Source organism: Vigna umbellata, chromosome 5 (genome assembly GCF_029865625.1).
Source record: "Vigna umbellata cultivar VRB3 chromosome 5, Vumbellata_1.0, whole genome shotgun sequence".
Lineage (NCBI taxonomy): Eukaryota > Viridiplantae > Streptophyta > Magnoliopsida > Fabales > Fabaceae > Vigna > Vigna umbellata.
Genome location: NC_142169.1, coordinates 32,203,145 through 32,227,712, shown reverse-complemented (window position 1 = coordinate 32,227,712; position 24,568 = coordinate 32,203,145). Strand labels below are relative to the sequence as shown.

The 24,568-nt window shown below is 33.1% G+C and overlaps 2 protein-coding genes across 3 annotated transcripts; both read left to right on the top strand.

Moving 5' to 3' along the window:
- The first annotated feature begins 3,518 nt into the window (after window positions 1-3,518).
- Window positions 3,519-15,679, top strand: LOC124840832 (metal ion-binding protein). Of its 2 annotated transcripts, XM_047316955.2 has the most exons (19): window positions 3,530-4,151; window positions 4,262-4,381; window positions 4,560-4,631; window positions 4,738-4,808; window positions 4,900-4,999; window positions 5,090-5,188; window positions 5,408-5,534; window positions 6,493-6,626; window positions 6,705-6,764; window positions 6,930-7,165; window positions 8,083-8,512; window positions 9,241-9,564; window positions 9,687-10,289; window positions 10,376-10,549; window positions 11,262-11,489; window positions 11,581-11,864; window positions 13,059-13,331; window positions 13,598-13,720; window positions 15,017-15,679. In XM_047316955.2, the coding sequence occupies exons 1-19, from the start codon at window positions 3,999-4,001 to the stop codon at window positions 15,147-15,149; spliced, it is 3,744 nt and encodes a 1,247-aa protein (XP_047172911.1). In that variant the 5' UTR covers window positions 3,530-3,998; the 3' UTR covers window positions 15,150-15,679. The 2 variants fall into 2 exon arrangements, with proteins under 2 accessions (XP_087972276.1, XP_047172911.1); XM_088116150.1 differs by lacking the exons at window positions 13,598-13,720; window positions 15,017-15,679 and having other exon boundaries at window positions 3,519-4,151; window positions 13,067-13,208.
- An 817-nt stretch (window positions 15,680-16,496) lies between these two features.
- LOC124840833 (glucose-1-phosphate adenylyltransferase large subunit 1-like) lies at window positions 16,497-24,112 on the top strand. The gene is made up of 15 exons (XM_047316956.2): window positions 16,497-17,472; window positions 17,855-17,977; window positions 18,067-18,240; window positions 18,536-18,628; window positions 18,783-18,866; window positions 18,950-19,005; window positions 19,088-19,181; window positions 19,278-19,390; window positions 20,765-20,837; window positions 20,969-21,049; window positions 21,145-21,231; window positions 21,321-21,425; window positions 21,609-21,715; window positions 21,989-22,049; window positions 23,719-24,112. Exons 1-15 carry the CDS (start codon window positions 17,236-17,238, stop codon window positions 23,818-23,820), a joined length of 1,590 nt encoding a protein of 529 aa, XP_047172912.1. The 5' UTR covers window positions 16,497-17,235; the 3' UTR covers window positions 23,821-24,112.
- Window positions 24,113-24,568: the final 456 nt, after the last annotated feature.

Sequence of the window (24,568 nt, the reverse complement as noted above, 5' to 3'; positions counted from 1 at the left end):
TTGTATATTTTTAATTAAGGTATTATTAATTTGTTTTAATTTATTGAGTATTAAAAAAAATTATGAGTTTTTGTTTATTTATTTTTTATTTGATGATGTGATTGACGTTATTTATTTATTATCTCATTAAAAAATGTGAAATTTGTGATTGGTAATTTAATTAGAAACAATACAAATTTTGAATATTCATTAAATAAAAAGGTTTTAAACGAAAAATTAATTAAAAATATTAAGATTCATACCAATCTTAAAATTTATTTCAAACCTAAGAAAAATACAAGTAGAAGAAAAAAAGTATTTTAGACTTTATCCCATAAGTAGATTAACCTACTATTTACCAGTGGAAAATACATGCCTAGCATGCGTGTTTATTTTTTTTCTTATAATAATAAAAAATAATTTGTTATTATTATAATTATATAATTAAATATAGATAGTTTTTATTTATTTTATAAGTAATTTTTTAATTGAAAAATAAAAAATAAAAAATAAAAAATAAAAAATTTAAAATATAATATTAATAAAATTATCTAAATTTACATATTTAAACAAAATTTAAATTTAAATTCAGATAAAAAGTAAAATGTCATATATATATATATATATATATATATATATATATTATACATATGTTATTATTATTATATAAATATATATACATTTATATTATTATACACACAACCGAATTTTTCACAGAGGAATTTATTAGAGTACAAGGATAAAATAGTTATAAAAGTGTATGGTTTTGTATTAGTGTAAAGTTTTATATCTTTTGAAAAAGAAGAAAGTAAAAAGTAAATAAAGATAGTGTTAAAAGAATGTAAAAGATTTAGATATGATAGAGAATATTTTCCTTTATTTTTCATTCTATCAAACATCCTTTATCACACTCAACAGTCACATAAATAGATAGAGGTGATAGACAGTATCTTGACACACTTTTATATTTATTTGACATAATATATAAGAGTAAAATAATTATAAAAGCGTAAAATTTTGTATTTTTTAAAAAAGAAGTTAGAATGTGTTAAATAAATGTAAAAGTTTTAGATGTCCGAAAGATATTTTTCAGAGATAAAACGATAAAAGTACATCTTATAATCGCAAAATTTCACAATTTTAACAAGATGGAATTACGAGATTATCTTACAAATCCACTTCGTTCTCTCGTAAATCAAGGCATAAAAAGACGTTCTGCACCACCGTCCTTTCAAACGTATAGAGTATAAAGTACAATCTTCTTTAATTTCTTAGATCGAAAAGTGGTACAGCAGTATTAAATGTGTATAGGAAGCAGGTCGAAAAGCTAATGGTGGTTGAGAAGATGTTTAGATGTGCATGTGTGGTTGTCTCCGTGGGTTATCCAGATAAATATGACACAGCGTGACTGACTCTGAATGCATGCATAGGGAAATGAAGTTGACAACTTAACAAAAAAGCTCTCTCTACTCCTCAATAATTCCTACGCTACATCTCCACAACGCACTATCATCCAACACCTCTTCCTGCTCACGCAACGCAACCTACCTCATTTTAACACCATATCATGCCACTTCCCTATGCGTGACTCTTCACAGACTCCCACCATTTTTCGCTAATTGCCATGAATAGGATACATAATAGCACAACCTTTGAAAGAATGAGAGTGACGTGACACCTGTTTTTGTCTCTACCTTTTCTTTTTCACTATCTTTTACACACGTTGCTTTCTCAAATAAAGAATGAAACCGATGGAACAATGCTCCTAAAAGAGGGCGTAAAGGTAGTGACAGAATCTGTGTGCTGCATCCAAATCACGCTCCTTTCTTGAAACAACACACGAAATGGGTTGTTAAGAGATTAATTAATTCCAAGTAAATCCCAACTTCACCTCAGAAAAGCTCTGTCATTTGTGTGTAAGCATCCATTTCTCAATATTCTTTACGGTGAAACCAGTTCAGAGTCATTATATAAACCAGTTGCTCTCCACCATGTCTTTCACGTTCTCTTTCTACAATTTTCCATTAATTTATTTACTTCCATTACCTTTCACACGCGCATTATTTATTTGCCATGTGTTATTATTTATAGATAGTGTGCATCTCTCGTCTCATACACAACAGAACTAACTAATTTCTTTTTGCAAATAAAAATACAACCATGATCTAAATTAGGTAAACAAACAGTTTAAATTCAATTCTAAATTTACAAGATAAGAGAAATATCCACCATTTGTATGTTCGTACTTTTAATTTATTTAAGATAAAAATAAAAATTTCACATAAAAAAAATAAGAGAAAACATAAATTTATATACATATATAAATATTTCTATTAGTTGGTAAATGGTAATTTGGAATAATACAGAAACAATTCCCTCAAGATTTGTTCCATAGCCATGTGCAGATTTTTATTTTTTTTAAGTTAGATTTTTTTTATCATATTACTGTGAGAAAATAATTGACGAATGTTTGCTGGGCCCTCTAAATTGTGTGGTTGACCATTGTACCTACTAATCTGGGGCCCACTAATTTGCCATTTTTTCCACGTTTCTTTATTCCTTTTATATTATCTACCTTTCTGAATATGAATGACGTGGGTTTAAGCAAATCCTTCATTTTAACCCAATAAAAAAATGATTTTTTTAGTAGACTTAATTCGAATGAACTTATTCTTAATGGAGTTAGTTATATTGGGTTGAGTTTATCGTATTCAACGTTTTGAAATATTTTTCATCAAAACTTATTGTTTCAAACCGGAATTGAAAATTTGAAATCAAAAGAATTGAGTTTAATTCCATCATAAATAATTTCTTTAACAAAAAAGTGGCGAGGATAGTTAGTTATGTAAAGCGGGAGACTTCTAATAAAAGATTTGTTGGAGGATCGCGTTACTTTTACAAAAGCTTATTTTACTTTATATATATATATATATATATATATATATATATATATATATATATATATATATATATATATATATATATATGTATATATATATATAATGTATACCAACTTATAAACCTTATTAAGTATGAACTTTTGTTTATCTTAAAAACATTTTAAACGAAGTTAACAGTTTAAAGTGTTGTTTTTGGAAAATACAAGCATATTTTATTCCCATTTTTATTTGCTCTGATTAATTTAATCGATTTTGATTTGATTTTTTGTATTTTATATAGTTAATGACTAGTCATTCGGCCACATGTATAAACACACACACATATATATTAATGGAATAGTCCAACTGGTGGAAATTTAAAATTTGTGGATTTTTCTGTCACGTGTGTGCGTATTAATTATTTTTTAGTGGCTTATAAGAAAAGGCTAGTGAGTTTAATAATTTGAAAATAATTTTGATTAATTTATAAGCTAGCTTGTTGAGATGTAGCATTATCCAGAAGTTATGAAGGTATGTTTTATTCCTTTTCGAAATTAATTTGCGTAGGTGAGAATTTTTTGTGTGGTGAATATAAAATGGGTCGTTGAGAAGGAAAAAGGTGGTACGGTAGATGGAGAGAGAAAGCGCATGGTGCAGCCAACAGAGACATGGAGGGAAGAGAATATCCACAGCATAAGCTATAAGTTAAGCATTAATGCAGCCTGAGAGAAATAAGAATGGCTTCGGAAGATAAAAAAGTGCTTTTATATTTTTAATTTTATAAGGGCAATAATGTTAATAAGAATTAAATAAAAGCTAACACGTTAAACAGGTTGATTAACAAAGAAATAAAATCGGGGAAGATTCGTGTTTGCGAGCTCGATCACATTGAGCTCACACGCCTTTCTTCGTCACTCTTCACTCGCTCACGTCTTTCACGTTGTTGGTGTTGGTTTCAGAAATTGAGTTAGTCTTAAAGTGAAAAGAAGCTATGAGATAAAGCCGCGGGAGGTAGAGAGAGAAAATCAGCTGCAAGTGTAACGAGTGTTGTTTGTGTGAGGGGTAGAAAGAAACAAGAAGCGTGGTGAAGAGTTGGGCGTTTGGATTTGCAATTGGAAGAGAAGTGAGTGAGTTGGTTCGATGTCGCAGATACTGAAGGAGCCGGAGCAGGTGATGAAGATGAGAGGAGGAGGTGTGTTGGGGAAGAGAACGATTCTCAAGAGCGACCATTTCCCTGGTTGCCAGAACAAGCGTTTGTCGCCTCAGATCGAAGGCGCTCCCAATTATCGTCAGGTAGGTCTTCTTCGTCTTTTCATCTTCTGTCAATTCATCCATTTCCTCTCTTTTTTTTTTGTTCCTTCAGAAAAATTTAATCAGGTAGTTAATGTTGTTGTTATGGTTAGGCATCGGACTCGTTGCATGTTCACGGTGTTGCCATTCCAACCATTGATGGAATTCGGAACGTTCTCAACCACATTGGTGCTGGATTGAAAGTTCTCTGGATTAGCCTTCGTGAGGAACCGGTGTGTTATATTTTAATTTTAATTTAACCTATGGCTGACTTCAAGGAGTTTAGGTTTTTGAAACTAATTCTTGTGTTGCACGAGTACTTGAGTTTAGGCTAAGTATTGTTAGTTTGATGATGGATGTTTGTGATAATGCTTTCTCCTTACTTTTATTTCCTTCCTTTCTTGGAATCAGCTTGCCTACATTAATGGTCGTCCTTTTGTTCTGCGTGATGTGGAGAAGCCGTTCTCCAACCTTGAGTATACGGTATGTAGTTTCGGGACACGTAAGTTTTTGTGCTGGCTTTCAATTTAGCGTTACAAGTTGGGTTGAATTGAGTCCGTTAACTTGTGGGGCATTCTGTACTTATCAGGGAATTAACAGAGAAAGGGTTGAGCAAATGGAAGCTCGTTTGAAAGAAGACATCCTGGTGGAGGCAGCAAGGTATTTCTGTGGCTATGCTCCGTGGTTGTCCTGTGAATTTTTGGTTGTCTTTATGCTTTACTGTTAATCTTATTTCACATGGATACGACAGATATGGAAATAAGATTCTTGTGACTGATGAACTGCCAGATGGGCAGATGGTGGACCAATGGGAGCCGGTGTCATGTGATTCTGTGAAGACACCACTAGAGGTATGGCTGAAACTAGTATATTATGGTAGTGTGAGACTTCTTGATCAATTTTCTGATACAAATGCATCAAGGTTGTTTTCTTTGCTGTAGGTGTATGAGGAATTGCAAGTAGCGGGATATCTTGTTGATTATGAACGCGTTCCTATAACTGATGAAAAATCACCCAAGGAAATGGATTTTGATATTTTGGTTAGTATTTTGTCTGCATTTGTTATGCTCTATCTCATTTGGTATCACTTTCTGCATACATATTCTTTTGGTGCAATCAAGGGGTTGAGTAATGTAGTTTCCTTCTCTAATGTATTGTCATCAAGCTGCTGCTGCTGAACAGTGCTTAATTGTTTGAAATCATAGGTTTTATATTTGATAATATTTATTGACATTGAAAACTCATATTGTTTTGTTTAGGTTAATAAAATTTCTCAAGCTGATGTAGACACGGAGATAATTTTTAACTGTCAAATGGGGCGTGGTCGAACCACAACTGGAATGGTCATTGCAACTTTGGTCTACCTCAACAGAATAGGAGCCTCTGGTACTCTTTATTTATTTTTATAATTTTTCTGATTTTAATGCTTAATTTTGTTTTATTTAAATAGTTGTTCATGGAAGAAATTTGAATGTAAGTATGGTTTCTTGTATATTCAGAAACAGATTTGGGACCATTAGTTTTGCTGTTTATTGTAAAAAACAGTTCTTTTTTTTCAAAATTTACTACTATGCTTCCACAATACTGGAGCATATGAATACACATTATATTGTTTAGTTAGCATAAAATGTCTGGATCTTTCATAAATGTTGAATTTTAATACCAAGACAACATATAGAAGATGTCTACATCAATCCTTTCTGTTTTTGTCAGAATCTACCTTGGTTATGATGTTAGTTTTGAGTTTAATCGAGTAGGATCTGGTTGCTTATTTCTATGACCTGGTTATTTCCAACATATCTTATGGTAATACATCTCTTTAGTTCATATCTAAAGGGTCCAGTTTTTTCCATATCTATAGCTAGGTTACAAGGCCTCAGTCCAACTAGTAATCATGGGAATGTTGCATGTTGGTATGTAAGTGGAAATGAGTCTAACATATGTCATGAAAGCACTAGCCTATTTATTTGAGTTATAGAAACTTTAGAATGAAGGTCTTGTCCACTTGTTTTCAATTCGTGCCATCCATAGTTTATTCAATAAATGTTATTAGTTTCATTCTTCTCTCAACATATCACTACTTTCAGTGGGTATGTGTGCATGCATGCATGCATGCGTAAGACTTTAGTTCCATGAATGTGGTATAACTATTTTATACACTGAGTAACCTTTACTTAAAATTATGGAGTCGCTTGGAAAGAAAATTGAATTATGCCTAGCATCATTGAATTTCTTTAATTATTTCCTTTAGTTTATTCTTATTCTATTCTCATTAAGCTCAAATCATTAAGTGTACCAGTTGAATTGCCATTAAGAAGATATTGTATTTGTCATTGAATGACAGGGTTTCCAAGAAGCAATTCCATTGGGAGAATTTTTCAAAGTATGACCAATGTTGCTGATCATTTGCCTGACACGGAAGAAGCAATTCGCAGAGGAGAGTATGCAGTCATTAGAAGTTTGATTCGGGTGTTAGAGGTACAGTTATTGAATTTAATGTTATTTTTATAAAATAAAAATATGTTCTTGTTGTCCTAATTATTAGATATGTTTCAGGGTGGGGTTGAGGGGAAAAGGCAAGTGGACAAAGTCATTGACAAATGTGCTTCAATGCAGGTATATCTGTTTCTATTTTCTAATGATTTTATTATTGTGTTATTCAAACAAATATTAAGTTGGTTGTTTCTATTCTTTAATTTCTGAATTATTCACGTGTATTTTGTGGGTCGAATTTTTGTATTTCCTCTTTAACTGTCTCATTGGTCCTTGTTTTAATTTTAGAACCTGCGTGAAGCAATTGCCACTTATCGCAATAGTATTTTGCGGCAGCCTGATGAGATGAAAAGGGAAGCATCACTATCATTTTTTGTTGAGTACCTGGAGAGATACTACTTTTTAATATGCTTTGCTGTGTACATTCATTCAGAAAGGGCTGCACTCCGTTCTAATACTACTGATAACTGTAGCTTTGCTGACTGGATGAGAGCAAGGCCTGAACTCTACAGCATTATTCGCAGGTTAAAGTTTTAATAATTGTGCAAAACCTTATGTTTTTTTAATTTTTGAACTAAATTGCCATTTTAGTTACCCTTTAATTATTGATCTACAATTTTGGTCTCCCTATTTTTTTTCAGTGATTATAGCTCCTTGATTCTGAAAAGTTCGCAACTTTGGTTGAATTCTCAATTTTGCATGTTTTTATTTCTTTTGTTTTTTATATTTTAGCTAAGTAAATTGAATTTTTAAGATACCTTGAATAAATATGTTAGCTCTCAGGTTCCATTGGACCAAAATAAGAGAAATAATTGTTTGGAAAATTGAGAATTAAGCTGAAATTGGGGATAAAAATAGGGGGTCCAAAATTATGGATAAAAAATTAAAAGGAGACCAAAATTTTAATTTAGTCTAATTTTTATTTATTTCTGTTCATTTTGTCTATGGAGTATGGCACGATATTTATTCAGTCAAATTGTAACTAGTGAATAAATTTGGCCCATGTATATCTTGCTATGAAAACTTTATATTCATAAATGTTAATGAACTGAGCTAGCTTCTACTTTCAAGTATAACCTTAATTTATATTTATTTGGTCTGAGGTCCTGATTGCTCTTATTGCAATTTTCTTAGTTAATTTTCACTTGAAGGTGCTAGATATCTTTGTTGATCTAATAATCATCCTTGACATAAATTTTTTCATCATGTAGTTGGACCATTTTTACCAATTGGGTTTTGTTGACATTCCACATTGACTATAGATGTGGCCAAAGTAGAGATTATAAAGGTTTGGGCAATCCTCTCCCCATGAACTGATTTTTGGGGTTGAGTTTGGCTCAATCCAAGTCCAATGGATTTTTTTTTTATAATCTAATTCATTCGCTTGCTTGATCTTATGTCTATTAACATTTGGCATGACTCATAACAATTAGCATTGCAGGTTACTTAGGAGAGATCCAATGGGTGCACTTGGTTATTCAAGTTTGAAACCATCTCTAAAGATGATAGCTGAATCGACTGATGGCCGCCCTTCTGAGATGGGTGTGGTTGCTGCCTTGAGAAATGGCGAGGTTCTTGGTAGTCAAACTGTTCTCAAGAGTGATCACTGTCCTGGATCCCAAAACCCAAGTTTACTTGAGAGTGTGGACGGTGCTCCTAATTTCCGAGAAGTTCCTGGGTTTCCAGTTTATGGAGTGGCAAATCCAACAATTGATGGTATTCGATCTGTCATCCGGAGGATTGGAAGTTCTAAAGGTGGACGCCCAATACTTTGGCATAATATGAGAGAAGAACCTGTTATTTACATCAATGGGAAGCCATTTGTTCTTCGTGAAGTTGAAAGGCCATACAAAAACATGTTGGAGTACACGGTAAACATTGCTTTTAACGATCTTTTCCATCAATTTTTGATTAAGGGGGATTGTAAATCAGATGTGGATGTTAAAATAACTGGGTGTTGGTTTGGAGCCCACTAGATCATATACCACCAATTGGCTTTCCCATTTTTTTCCAGTTGTTTACCAGTAGTATGGATATTTAACAAGTTGGTTTTAATTTGTAGCAGGAACTATACTACAAAAAAAATGTAGTGATCGAATTGTGAAAAAGGTGTATCTAGATGAGCAGTGTGAAAGTGTTTTTTCTTTTAGTTTTTGCACAATGTGATCTATGGAGTTATAAGGCTATTGCTGTAGTCGTAGTGTCTTTTAAGGTAGCAAAGATATATCTGTTCCACACTGAAGTATAATATTACTCTTTGAGATAAAGTATTAAAGCCACGAAGTTCTTAATCTATTGGATGAATATTGTCAAGGACTGACTTCTAAAACCTTAACCTGTTGAATATGCTTATGTCTTACAAACATTATTTGATCCATTAAAAGTCTGCTCAAATTATTTGGTCCAACCCCGTATATGTTTTCTGGTGCAGGTCATGTGTTAATATATAGTGATCAACAAATGCTGAAGCATATATAAAATGAAGCTTATCTAATTTGTTGAAATTAAAATCCCATTAGAGAACTCATTGATTTTCTTGTTAATTTGGAAATTGGTCCCCAATCGTTGGTGAATAGGAAATTGTAATTTGTTCTTTCAGGGCATTGACCGTGAAAGAGTGGAGAAAATGGAAGCCCGATTAAAGGAAGATATCCTAAGAGAAGCTAAACACTATGGTGGTGCCATAATGGTTATTCATGAAACAGATGATAAGCATATATTTGATGTTTGGGAGTTTGTTAGCCCTGATGTAATTCAAACCCCACTTGAAGTTTTCAAAAGTCTGGAAGCTGAGGGATTCCCTGTTAAGTATGCACGTGTGCCCATCACTGATGGAAAAGCTCCTAAAAGCTCTGATTTTGACACTTTGGCAATTAATATATCTTCTGCTGCCAAGGACACTGCTTTTGTTTTCAATTGCCAGGTAATTTCTTAATCTTTTATCTTGTACGCTGTACTTTTTATGACCTTGTTCATTTTGGGTTGGTCTATTTGTTTTTGTCTTTTTCCCCTACCCATTTCTTACTGTAGTTATTGATATAACAGATGGGCAGGGGCAGGACAACCACTGGTACTGTCATAGCTTGCCTTGTGAAACTTCGAATCGATTATGGTAGGCCCATTAAAATACTGGGTGATGATGTGACCTGTGAAGAATCGGATTGTGGTTCTTCAAGTGGAGATGAAGCTGGGACTTATGCCACTTCATTAACCTCAAATACTTTGTCAAGAAAGATAGACGAGAAACAAAATCGTGCTTTTGGTATAAATGACATCCTTTTGTTATGGAAGATAACAACATTATTTGATAATGGTGTTGAATGCCGAGAGGCATTAGATGCTATCATTGATAGATGTTCTGCACTTCAAAATATTCGCCAAGCAGTCTTGCAGTATAGAAAAGTATTCAATCAACAACATGTTGAGCCTAGGGTAAGGAGGGTGGCATTGAACCGTGGTGCTGAGTACTTGGAGCGGTACTTTCGTCTAATTGCTTTTGCAGCATATCTTGGAAGTGAAGCATTTGATGGATTTTGTGGACAAGGAGAATCGAGAATGACATTTAAGGTTTGGTTGCATCAAAGGCCAGAGGTGCAGGCTATGAAATGGAGCATCAGACTAAGACCGGGGCGTTTTTTCTCTGTTCCTGTAAGTATTTTTCAACCTTTCTATTTGCAATATTACATTCCCCAATTTGAAGCATGATTTATTCAAGAATGTCAATTATATTGTAGGAGGAGTTGAGAGAGCCACAAGAGTCTCAACATGGAGATGCTGTGATGGAGGCCATTGTCAAGGCCAGAAATGGTTCTGTTTTGGGGAAAGGCTCCATTCTGAAAATGTATTTCTTTCCTGGACAGAGAACTTCCAGTCATATACAAATTCATGGCGCACCTCATGTTTTCAAGGTACATTTACCTATGCAAGTACTACTAAAGAAACTAACTCATCAAATTTGTGATGCCAGAGGGTAAGGCTACACGTCCAGTGGTGACCTACAGGATCATCCGATTGTAGGTAGAATTAGCATCTTTAACATGTTTTTGGTGTGAGTTTATTTGCGGAAAACTTGATTTAACAAATGACCAATCTTGTTATCTAATAGTTGTTCAAGTAGAATACATTGTGTTACCATTAATTGATACATTGTGTTACCATTAATTGATACCTTACTAATTAGTTTATTTTTCTTCAACTTATTTTATGTTGTGCTTCCTTTTTGCACTTTTCATGCACATGCTGACCATATTACAATAATTATAAATATATATTTTTACCATATATTTATAATTACTATTATTATAACTTATAGTATCAGTATTTTTAATTTAAAATGTTTTTATGCAATTATTACATCATGGTTTCCTGATAATATATAAGATGGCAAGTGGTCTATGTAGGTTGCGAGAACTCGCAAAGAATAGCAATGGTGAAACATCATTATTTGCTTAGAGTAGCTTGTTTTATTATTTTGGTGTTTGAAGGACTTTCAGAACTTTCTTTTCATTATATTCTAATTCTTGTTTTTCTTTGTAATTATTGAAAGCTTTATCTTATGTTTTTATCAATGTGATGCGGTTGACTGTGAGAATGTCATTATCTAATACTTCACTTGTTCAGGTTGATGAATACCCTGTGTATTGCATGGCAACTCCAACCATCTCTGGTGCCAAAGAGATGCTAGACTATTTGGGTGCTAAGCCTAAACCTCCATTCATTGCTCAAAAGGTTGTATTGACTGATCTGAGAGAAGAGGCAGTTGTTTATATCAATTATACTCCCTTTGTCCTTAGGGAGTTGAACAAACCAGTTAATACACTCAAGTACGTGGGAATCACGGGTCCTGTGGTGAGTCATCTTTACTATAGTTTGTCAGTTGGAAGTTAGCATATTTCATAAAATTTATTGTGTTGCCCTACTCACGGTAACTACAATGCAGGTGGAACACATGGAAGCACGGCTAAAAGAAGATATACAAGCTGAGATTAGACAATCAGGTGGGCGAATGCTTTTACACCGTGAAGAATATAACCCCTCGACAAATCAGTCAGGTGTGGTTGGATACTGGGAAAACATTCGAGCAGATGATGTGAAGACACCTGCGGAAGTTTATTCTGCTCTGAAAGATGATGGATATGATATTGTCTACCAGAGGATACCTTTAACAAGAGAGAGAGATGCTTTGGCATCAGATATTGATGCAATACAGTATTGTCAAGATGAGTAAGTGTCCCCTACTTTACGGTATAAGGGTCTTGTAAAGTGTCATGACATTATTGTTCTTGTACTGTTTGGATGAATTATAATTTGGGGGTTTGTATGTATACTTAGAATATTCAACACACCAAATATGTCCTTAGAATCATGACCAACCTATGATTGCTAATAATATGGGGCTCATGCTTTTTCTGTGATGTAGACTTGTCAAAATGGACTACTCGGCCCAACCTAACCCGGATTACTTATTAGTGAGTTTCAGAAAAATGAGTTCGGTCTACCATGGATTAGTGTGTTAAACGAGTCATCTCAGTTAATTTAAAAAAAATGCAGTTTTTTAGTTTTGCTATTTTTTCTTTAATATACTTTTTTCTTATATGAAAACTGGAAACAAATTCCAAATTACTGCAATAACCATGACAAAAGATTTATTATATTAATATGCATATGATGACCGTGACATACTTTAATATATATGAAAGAACCCGTGAATTGAGAGATTTTGATTTTGGGAGAAAAGAAGTGAGGCAGAAGGAGAGCTGGAACTCATAGGCAGTGTATATTTTGTCTATCCAATTTTTTTTTAATTGTGTTGGGCTTTTGTTGGATTGTGTCAGGTTTTTTTTTTTTTTTCTTTTTATCATAGGTTGATGAGCTGGGTGGCTTACCATGACTTCCACCTAGGTGAGCTGGGTTTTTTAATGGTTTGGGTTCGATTTCAGCCCTATCAAAATTTACAATTTGTTTAGCTGGCAACCGAGGGTGAGCCAGTTTGACTCATGGGCTTTGACCTTTGACTACTCTACTGAAATGAAGTTATGAGGTTATTCGTTAGAGTTTGGCTTATAGCACTTTATTCCTCTGTGAAGTTGACTCTTTACATCTTTGAGTAAGCTAAAAACAAACATTTTTCTTAGTTTTTAAGTTAAAAGCATAGGAGATTCATACTATATTACTATAAATAAATATGTGTAATAGTCCCGTACAAGGCACAGGTTTCATACCTCGTAAATGCTTACAAATCTGTCTTACTAATCAATACATGTTAACTGCTCATCATTTTGATTCCTGCCCAGCAGTCTTCATTTATTCCCTGTGTGTCTGTATCCAAATTGTCTAGATGCTGTAATCCCTCTATAGTAATCTTTGAGGCATTTTTTGTTTCAATATAGAAATGTACTAACTCTTGCTTTGTTGTAGCTCTGCAGGTAGTTACCTTTTTGTATCACACACAGGTTTTGGTGGTGTCGCATATGCAATGGCCATAGTCTGTATCCGACTTGATGCTGGATCCAAAGTCTCACAACCATTATTTGGACCTCATATATATGCAGTGACTGAAGAGAACTTGCCTTCTCAAGCTTCCAATGAAACGGCACTTAGTATGGGTGACTATAGTGACATTTTGAACCTTACAAGGGTCCTCATACATGGTCCCCAAAGCAAAGCAGACGTTGACCTTGTCATTGAAAGGTTATTAGGAATTTTTTTAATTAGTTTACAAGCCATACGTTATTACTTTTAAGAGTGTTCAACATCAAAGTGAGTAAATTATGTTGCTCTTGATTTAAAAATGCATAATCTCGGGTGAGAGGAGGAGGGTTACTTTTGCAAATATATTATGTTTCACTTTTGTAGGTCTAGAATAAATTTTGCATCATTTCTAACCATCGGGGAAATTTGATCTTTAGTTATCGGGTTTCCATTGAAGATACTGACTTTTTCTATTTTATCTATAGATGTGCAGGTGCAGGGCATATAAGAGAAGATATTCTATATTACAAAAGAGAATTTGAGAAGTTCACTGATGATGATGATGAGGAACGAGCATGTCTTATGGACATGGGTATCAAAGCTTTGAGGTAGATTTACTTGTTTCACCCATAGGAACGTACTTTCTATATTTTATAGGAATCGCATTGATATATTTTCTCTAAAACATGTGGAGAGTGCACCTGCACATGGATGTGCTTATGTAGTTAAGTATATGATTTTGATCAATCCAATTCTAGAATTGTAGCCAAGTATATGATAAATTTTAGAATTTTAAACACTATTAGTCTATCGATATTTTAATTTCTTTCAAAAGTAATTTCTATGTTAATTTAGTGAAATGAATTACTTATTACAAAGTTACAACTTACAAACTTTCTATTCAACAATGAATTTGTAAGAAAATTTATATTATTGCTGTAAACAGAATTTTATCTTATAAGAGTTGCTCATGGGTGGTCTAAGATTGACTTTTATTTACATTTCTTTTCACACATGCATTTTGAATTTAAGATCTTGCCCTCGCATGCAATTGAAAGGGAGAAATAAGGATAATTAGTACCTATACATAATATTGAATTTTGTGAGGTACTCATCGCATAACAAGTCATTAACCATGTATTTTAATGAGAGTTGATCTATATATACATACTAATATCTATACCCGTGCAATGCACCTGATTTTTTCAAAACATACTAAATAAATTTGGTTTAGTATGAGTAATTGATTGACTGTAAAAAAAATTATAGTTTACATACAAAATCAAATACTATAAAAATGCGGATGATAAATATTAGAAATTACTATTTGAAGACCTTTACCACAATAAGTTACTCATAATGTAAAAATATTTAACTTCACAAATCTGCAATTAAAATTTTAATATTTAGAATTTGATATATAATACATACATAAATAAAAATTGAATAAATTAGTATGAGAATCATTTGTATACCTCTTATGCATGATGCAGTCTAAAATATGCCTTTGTTTTTGTTTTCCTATTCCTATAACAATTATAATCAATTAAATGAGTGTAAAACACATAATGTAGTTTAGATAATGAAAAACTTTTTACAAAAAAGGGATTATAAATATAAAGACTTACCATTTCATGATCTTCACTAAAACGAGGTTATAATAATGTGAAAATGATATGCATGTATATTGGATTTCTATATATATATGTATTATATATATATATATGTATGTATGTATGTATATATATCTATCTACATATATATGTGTATATATATATATATATATATACATATATATGTGTGTGTGTATATATATATATATATGTATGTATGTATGTACGTGTGTTGGATATGACATACCATTTTATTGTGTAACCATTTCTGTTTTTCCCCACCATCTGCAGGCGATATTTTTTCCTTATCACTTTCAGATCTTATCTCTACTGCACTTCTCCTGCCAATGTGAAATTTGCAGCATGGATGGACGCAAGACCAGAGCTTGGTCATCTATGTAACAATCTAAGAATTGACAAATAACATGGCAATGCTTATAATCATGTCGTTACTGTTCTGTGGGCGTTTGCTGTTACAGTGACAGTTTGAGCCACCCTGTAACCTCTCCTCGTGCTGCACAATACCTTATTTTTGCTACAAAGCCTTCAAATGTAGTACACTATGCACGCATGCTACTTTGTGAACTGCAATCTCAGGCAGAGCAACATCCTGCACTCATTTTGTGTAGCTTTGTATGTTACGAGAGGCTGGCTGACACAAGGCACAAATATTGGTGCACTAAAGTGTTCATTCGAGACCTTTAGGACAGTAGGTTACACTGTTGAGGAATGTTATAGTAACTCTTCCAAGATTGTATTTCTATGTCATGTTGTTTCGGGAGGGTTTGTAAAGGATGAAAAGTAGGGCATCAATAGGATTGGAAAAGATATCATTTTAGTGTGAGGGAGGAATCTTCCCTATTTCTCTGTAAGCCCAAGATTTAATGTCCTTAAGAATTTAGTTATTTCACTCATTCATTTGTATTTTTGTATGTTATCTTCCTTTATCGAATAGTTAATTCTCTCTTGGCTTAACATAGTTCAACAGAATTATTTGCTGTTTATCCCGTGTTCTTCCGCATTGATTCTCAATGTCTGTGCTTGCATATCAGTGGTTGGTTCTGTCATAAACAGCACATGTGCGTCATATCCTTTACTTCTCTTATAGTTTTTGACGGGAAGTGCTTTTGTAATACGGACCTAGACGCCCAATATATAAGAAAATGCAGCGAAGCCTTTTATTAGGAAGGAAAATGCATGAACTTGCAAATCATGTTCTCTCGCCATCCCATGTGTAATGGGGGAGGTCACATAGTAGTATAGGTGTGTAGAATTCTAGCGAGGCTAACTTCAATCTCATGGTGGAAATCTTCTATGCATGAGATGTCTGTGTGTGTATGCATAAATTGCCAAAATATATGTGACATCTAACGGCTTGATCCTAGTTACCAAACTCTCTCATGATGCGTCCTACTAATTGACTCAGACAAAACCATTTATACTACTGCAATGGAGAAGGCAGAATTTCGTTACCATGGTTGAAGGAAGGTAGAAGCGTTAGGTTTCAAAATAAGATGAGCGTCGATTATTCTTCAAATGAAGAAAATGAGTCTCTTCTCTGAAAAAGATGAGTGTCATGTAGTAGTTTTTCTCGGTTTTTTTGGATCATTTCATAATCGAAGTTAAATTAGAAAGACGCAGCATGGACATTATAATTTGTTATTTTTATTTTTGTCAAGGTAACCTGGTTTCAACAGTGCAATGTGGCTGTATCGTTTTCTCAAGCCAGTACCTAATAATCTGATTCTTGGCAGAGAACACATTATTAATAGTACGACAAAGATTATAAAAGAGAACCGTAAATTGCTGTTTGGTAGATTCCAAAAGCACGCACCTTAATTAACGGACCAAAACCTCAAAAGAGGATGGAAACAGCGTACATGATCTGACAAAAACAGCGTGCATTAGGGAATAAGGAGCATTTTAGCTTTTAGTATGTTATAAGCTGCTTAAGAATCTTCAGAAACTTATAGCTCGGTTTGTGTTGTTCAAGAGATTTTCTGATTGAAATGAAAAAGAAAAAAAAAAGGTTGGTGGGTTTCCATGTTGGTTTGAAGCTATTAACTAATAAGCCATTCCTTGCTCTACCTCGAGGAAATCCCACCTTGCTTTAATTCTTTTAGATATTTCATAAAACAACATGATACCCAAACAAGACATACAAGACATATATGCTGCTGCTTTAATTTCCCCCCTTTCCCTCTTCCCTTGTACATTGCTTAAACAGAAGGGTCTCGTCTCATCTCTATTTCCATTTATATTCCTTCCCGTTAATAGATTATTAGGTACTGGGGAGCAAAATCTCTCTCATGTTTTCGTACATTTCAATTTCCATTTATTCACCTTTTTTTTTTCTATATTTTATACTCTAGATAATCTAGCTGAATTAATTCTGCTCGGTGCTATTAAACTTCGGCTCTGAATAATAATCTGATTGTTCAATCAACCGCTTGTGAGAACAACCAAATAAGACGGTTGTCATAGTGCTTAGCAATTTACTGAATTTAGAAATGATGGTGGCAAGTGAGCTACAAGGACTTTCCATGTCCCTGGCTTCAAAGAAGCCAACCTTCCACCGTGACAAGGATTTGTCTTCCTCATTCTCTGGTAGGAGAGTGAACTTGCTTCAATCAAAGAATGTAGTATCTGGTTTTCGTCCGGGAAAATTCTTTAGTGTCACACACAGAAACACAACCAGAAGATTTATGACTATGTCTACTCTTGCAGATGTTGCAAATGACTTTATGGTAACTTAACTTTCATTTTGCTTAGTGAGGGATGTCTTAGTTTATGTTAATTTTATGATATATTTAATGTTTCCTTGAACCATTCTGCTCCATTAAAATCTTTGGCCTTGATCACTGATTATTTACTTGGACAAATTACAATTGCGTCTCTTAAAATTTAGTAGAATTCAAATAACCCTTCTCTTTTTCGTTACTTTGACCTCCCTTGATCTATATAACTACACTAGAAATCATGAGAGGCATGTGCTAACGTGAAGGTAAAAAAAGAAACAATGGTAGTGAGGGAAATTTTGTTAGACCTGTGAGTGTAATCTTCTTTATTTGTTTTAACTAGCACACTTGAAAGTGTACATTAATTTGCCTAGATATTATTGCATTTCAGTCCCTTCAATCACCGATACTTACAGGAAGAGAAGCCAACCCAAAGACTGTTGCATCGATCATATTAGGCGGAGGAGCTGGAACTCGTCTGTTCCCCCTTACTCAAAGAAGAGCTAAACCTGCTGTTAGTTATTAATTTCACTAACCTGTGTTTATCATTATATTTTATCACAGGCCTAGGATTAAATTCATTCATCTGTATGTGATGCTCAGGTACCATTTGGAGGATGCTATAGACTAGTTGACATACCGATGAGTAATTGCATTAACAGTGGAATTAACAAAATTTACGTCCTCACTCAATATAACTCTCAGTCCCTCAACCGACACATTGCTCGAACATATAATTTAGGAGGTTGCATCAACTTTGGAGGTGGTTTTGTTGAGGTAAACAATCTTATATTATTAATTTATTATTCTTATCATTATGTTTTACCTTCCTTTTTAGTTATGTCTCAGCTTAAACACACTTATTGACAAGGTATGCAGAAACTACAGAATTTAATTTCTATGTACTCTTGCATTGTTAATATATCTGAAATTATGGTAGTCCTGATTGTAATGTAGGTAGTGTAAAAGTCAATTTACTATATATGGCAATTTGTAATTGAATGACAATGTAAAACCTCATTACATTGTCAATGCATAAACCATTGTCTTTACTAAAAGTTTGTTATGATAGGTATTGGCTGCAACTCAAACACCTGGTGAATCAGGAAAAAAGTGGTTTCAGGGTACAGCCGATGCTGTAAGACAATTCCTTTGGTTGTTTGAGGTATTGTATAAATCTTTTTCCTGTTTATAAAATTGTAGAGTTGGCAGAGTAGTCCATTTGTCCACAGATATAGGATTACCACAAATGCAAGTGTTTAAAGATTATGCCCTTCTTACGTTTACAAAAACTGATTGAGTTTGTGGTACTTGAATAGGACGCTGATCACAAAAACATAGAGAACGTTCTGATATTGTGTGGTGATCAGCTCTATCGAATGGATTACATGGACATTGTGCAGGTTGGTATAGTTGTTAATTTTATGCTTTTTGCTAATTCACTTTCTATGGATATTTCGCATGACAACTGATCTCACACTAGCAGAAGCACGTTAATTCATGTGCTGATATATCAGTATCTTGTCTCCCAGTGGATGGCAGGTATTCTATGTAAAGCTTGCTCTGTTCCAATGTACAATATTGGTTTCTGAAATATTCATATTTTCTTCTTTTCCTTTGGCAGTCGGGCCTCTGATTTTGGATTGGTGAAGGTTGATGAAAGAGGACGGATATGCCAGTTCTTAGAAAAACCTAAGGGCGAATTGTTAAGATCTATGGTTGTTACTTTTCCAATCTCCTGTTAAAAGACTGAGTGATTATCTACTGCAGTTGTCAATATCGCCTGTCTCTGATTAAAGTACTTGTTTTCATAGCATGTAGATACGAGTATTTTTGGACTATCAGCTCAAGAAGCAAGAAAATTTCCATACATCGCATCAATGGGTATATATGTGTTTAAAATAGATGTTCTGCTAAAAGTTCTCAGGTAAAGAAAAATTTCCTGTCGGTTCTTGTTTCCTCATTTTAAGTAGAACTATCAGTTTTGTATGCGGAGGTGATTCTATGAAGGTAGTGAAGTAACTGTTTTCCTTCCTTGTGCAATAATTATTGGTGATATAACATGATATGCCCTATTTTTCGTTAGAACACAGACATAAAAAAAAATGCTTTGATGTTGATCACATATATGAAGTTCAATAAATCTGTTTTATCTGGCATCTGATAGAGGAAACAAAATCTTAAAGCTTTTTTAGTAGAACTACGGTGCGGTGATTCAATGAAGGTAGTGAAGTAACTGCGTTCCCTCCCTTGTGCAATAATTATTGGTGGTGATGTGCTCTATTTTTCGTTAGAACACAAATATACAGAAGAGCTTTGATGTTGATCATATACACGAAGTTCAATAAACCTGTTTTATCTGGCATCTGACAGAGGGGAAAAAAACCCTTGTAGAATGAGGTACTCTGTGTCCAAAGTGAATACAAGCTCCAACATCCCCCATTTTGTCATATTATGGCATTGAACATATAGAGATTGTGTCAAGAAGATGATTTTAAGCCTAATTCAATTTTATAGTGTAAGATGAGGTTTGCATTCACATTAATACTTTAAATTAGTCTTATTTAAGATTTTTAAGACACTCTTTTATAACAAGATATATATATCTCATGTGTGAGACTACATTAATGGATGGTCAGAGTGTGGAATGATATATCTAATAAAGACAAATTATAGACTCTAACTCATGACAATAATACTATACTAATCGGCTTATAAGTTGCATCCACTTATTTATTATAAATTAAGGTGATGGAACATGCACTATTAGACTGAGTGTGGTGCCTATGGGAGGCTGCTTCCCACTCTAAAAGAAGTGATCTCTCCTCGGGGTCCGGATTTGAGAAGTTGACGGGGTCGGAGATGACCCATGGCAGTTATTCCTACAACTTACAAGGGCCTTGAGTTAAAAGAGGACTGTCGGAGCAACTAGTTCTGAAAACAGATTATAAATAAGATAACAGAAACTTGCAAGTTCCAAAAGTCCAGAGATAATAACTAAGTCGAGGAGGGTCCAATAACTTCCTCCTTAAATTAGCTGCTATATTAATTCACTACAACTACCCAGTTACCTAAATTTTCCTACTATATCTTGGTAACATCCTGAAACTTGTCACTCCCAAGAGCGACTCCGATTATAATTAAGAACAAAAGCAATAACCAAGCCTATTCTAATGGGCATGGTTGGTTGCCTTACCTGATCCAACAATCACATTAGACTCTGCAGGAAAAAATTGTTATGAATAACTAACTTGTAATCTATTATTGTGATTTTCATTCTTCTTTTATGATAAATTCGCAGGGGCTGTTATCCTAATGCAAATGATTTTGGATCTGAGGTCATTCCCTTGGCTGCAAGAGATTTTAATGTCCAGGTAGTTGTTCAGTGTAAAAACTACTGAAGTTGTAAAAATTGTTTTAGCTGAAGAATTTTGCCAAATATTCTATGAATCTAGTTTTTGATGAATGCATAGTAATGAAGGATGGCCCATGGATTTGATCACAGGCATGTCTTTTCAATGGTTATTGGGAAGATATTGGGACTATAAAATCTTTCTTTGATGCGAACTTGGCTCTTATGGACCAGGTAGGTTTGTTAGTATTTAAGTTATAGGTCTCAATCAGAAAACCAAATCCACTGAGTTTACCCAAGCTGCAATTTATTGTTCTTCCATGTTGAAGCCGCCCAAGTTTCAGTTGTATGACCAGTCCAAGCCTATTTTTACTTGTCCTCGCTTCCTACCACCAACTAAAATGGAGAAGTGTCAGGTAAATAAAACTATTAAATTTACTTCATATACTTTAATTACTTGATTCTGACAGAAACTAATGAGACTGTGCAATAACGTCCATTGTAGGTAATTAACTCTTTGATTTCAGATGGTTGCTTTTTGAAAGAGTGCACAGTACAACATTCCATTGTGGGAATTCGATCACGACTTGATTCTGGAGTGCAGATAAAGGTAATCTTCCTTTTCTAGCAACATTTTTTATCAGGAGCAAAGCTCTATCTTTCCCAATTTCTCACCATATTTCACTTCCTTTATTTTTTTTATCAAAAATATGGGAGTGAATCTGTATTTCCTGTTCAATTTCTCTTAACCTGACATGAAACCATATGAATCACATTTACAAACACTTTTCAGGATACCATGATCATGGGTGCTGACTATTACCAAACAGAAGCTGAAATTGCTTCCCTTGTAGCAGCGGGAAATGTTCCAATAGGCATTGGGAAAAATACAAAAATTGTGTAAGAATCCAGAAAATGCTTTCAAGTATTTTCACATTATACAGCATACTGCATGAAAAAATTTGCATGGTGTTGAATTATACTAATCATTACATTGGCATGCCTTTAAACAATTGTTACCACAACTACTGTTCTACAGTAGAAATGTAGTGAGAGGGATTTATATGATATATCCATGTGGACTTTTAGAACTGTTTCCGTCTCTTGTGTTTTGCCCTTGTTGCACAGCATGCTAGTCTGTTCTTATAACTCTTGCTCCAATCTTATATGCAGGAATTGTATAATTGACAAAAACGCAAGAATTGGAAACAATGTAATTATTGCAAACAAAGACGTAAGTTATAACTTAGTTGTCAAAGTGCTCTACTTTTGGAAGTTTTTCTTCTTATTCTTGAAGTTTTATTGCGGCAAATGATTCCTTCAATTGGCGAATGAGATGTTTGTTGCTCTTCCATGTTATCACTTGCATCCTTGTTTACAGGCCAAACATACAACTTCATTTTATACATTTTAGGTGAATTTAATCCCTCCCAATTATATATATATATATATATATATATATATATATATATATATATATATATATATATATATATATATATATATATATTCACTTGTGTGTGTAGGTTATAATTCGACGATATTGAGAAAACTTCTACAACCGTTTATAACTATAGACAGAAAATAATATGCTATAGATTAACGAATTAAGAATAGTTCTAAAAAATTATTAATAGTATTATTTTTTTTAGAAAAATAATGATTAAGAATATATACTTTGTTTGGGAGAAGAATTTGTCTTTAGTACCATGTAAATCATCATGAAAGAAAAAAAAAAGGGATTATCGGTAAAAAAAAAATCAATGAAAAAAAATACTTTTTTTTATGAATGGTTAAATTATTGATTTCTTACTCTTTAAAAAAATCCCATTCTCTTTATTGATAAATTAACACGTGTTACATTCTTTTTAGTCTGAACTATCTTTTTGAATGCATTTTTTTTATGTTTGTGCAGTTCACCATCCCTGGCAATTTTTTTGTTCAGGTGTGTTAAAAGATAAAATAAAAAATGATCAAATTTTAAATTTGATGATAAAAGTGTGAAAATTTTAATTGTATCTTCCAAAGTCTTAGGGTGAAAACAGCTTTTAGGTTATTTAAAAAATATGTTAGATTTAATCAGTCATCGATTTATGTAAAACATACATACTTTTTTATTAATACTATATATACATATTAGTTATATATTTATTCATATTTAAAATCTAAAGTTGTTGACATTGAAGAATAAATCTGTCTCATTTAAACGTCTTGTTTCAAGATATGTATTAACGAAAAGCTAAATGAAGTTACTTTGAACATAAATCTAAAAGAGATATGCTTCTATATTTACAATTCATTTTCTTGAATTTTAATCACTCTAACGAGTCAGTAGTTTTAGCCATTATATATATGTATATATATATTTTAAATAAGGGTAGTTTGATTTTTGCTCTTATTTCATCATAGATAGTATTTAGACCTTAAAGACACATGTATACTGTATAAATAAATTAGACTACACTATAATATTTCAATTTTAAGTCTTGTATACTATATATATAATATATATTCTTGTATTATATCTTGAGTAATATTTGGATTTTCATAATTTTAGTTTATTTTTTCAAGAAAATTCATCGTTCACCTATTGGCCGAGGAGCTTAAAATTTATAGTGTATCAAAGCTTTCTTTAAGAAACTGAGGTATAAGAAGATTAGAACGAATTTCTTTATAAACAGAGGGAGATAATAAAAAATAAAATATTATTGTACTCAATTTTCTTATTATAAGAAGTTCATAAAGGTGGTATCATTTTTAAACAAAGATTGAGTATTAAAAATGATGTATAAATGCTTGAGTATCCTTTCAGAAGAACTTGGCATAGTTTAGAGTAATTTTAGCCAAAGATGGTGTTACTGTTTTGATTAGAACATTAAGTGACAGTTGCAGTTGTGATGCAGAATGTGCAGGAAGCAGACAGAGGATCAGAGGGGTTTTATATTCGATCAGGAATCATTGTGGTGTTAAAAGACTCTGAAATAACCAATGATACAATCATTTAATCATCACTTCAATTTTTCACTCAGAATAAAGGGCTAGCTCAACCATCAATTTTTGAATCTTCTTCAATCATGGGAATCAAACAAACTACACATTTATTTCACTTCCTTCAACATTTTTGTTGGCTCATTCAACAGAACAGCCAACAAAATCAAATTCTTTCTACACCTTTATTTGTATGGCTGATATAAGCCAAAATGGTTAAAGATTAGTTGAGATTATTTGCAAGATTGAATATTACTTTTAGTTTAAAAGAAATCGATTACAGAAATAAAAGAAGCATATCTCATTCTGGTTTAATCATCAACTTTATCCAATATGCAAGTATCAGTAGAATTCATTTTTACCAATCTCTAACTTCTGAGGAATCTTCCTTACATTGCAGGGTACAGTTCCATGCTAACAACTTCTTAACATTTCTTGAGTGTCTATTACAAAAAAACCTCAATGCTTTCATACTCTTAAATAATACGCCACCTCCCTTTTCTGCATAAACCTCTTTATTTATCCTTATTTTACCCACACATAAAGACCCTTTTGTATTTTTCTCTGTTAGCAACTTTTTTTTTTTCTGAAGCTTTATAGATGGATTAACATCAGTAAATCAGTATGGTACCCTTCAATTAATCCTTTATGAACTGACTTTTACTTAGTTAACCTTGAAGCGCAACATAATACAAAACAACACAGACTTTTAAATTTAATTTCTTTATTATTTTGTGCAGCAGCATCACAGAACAGAGAATGGTG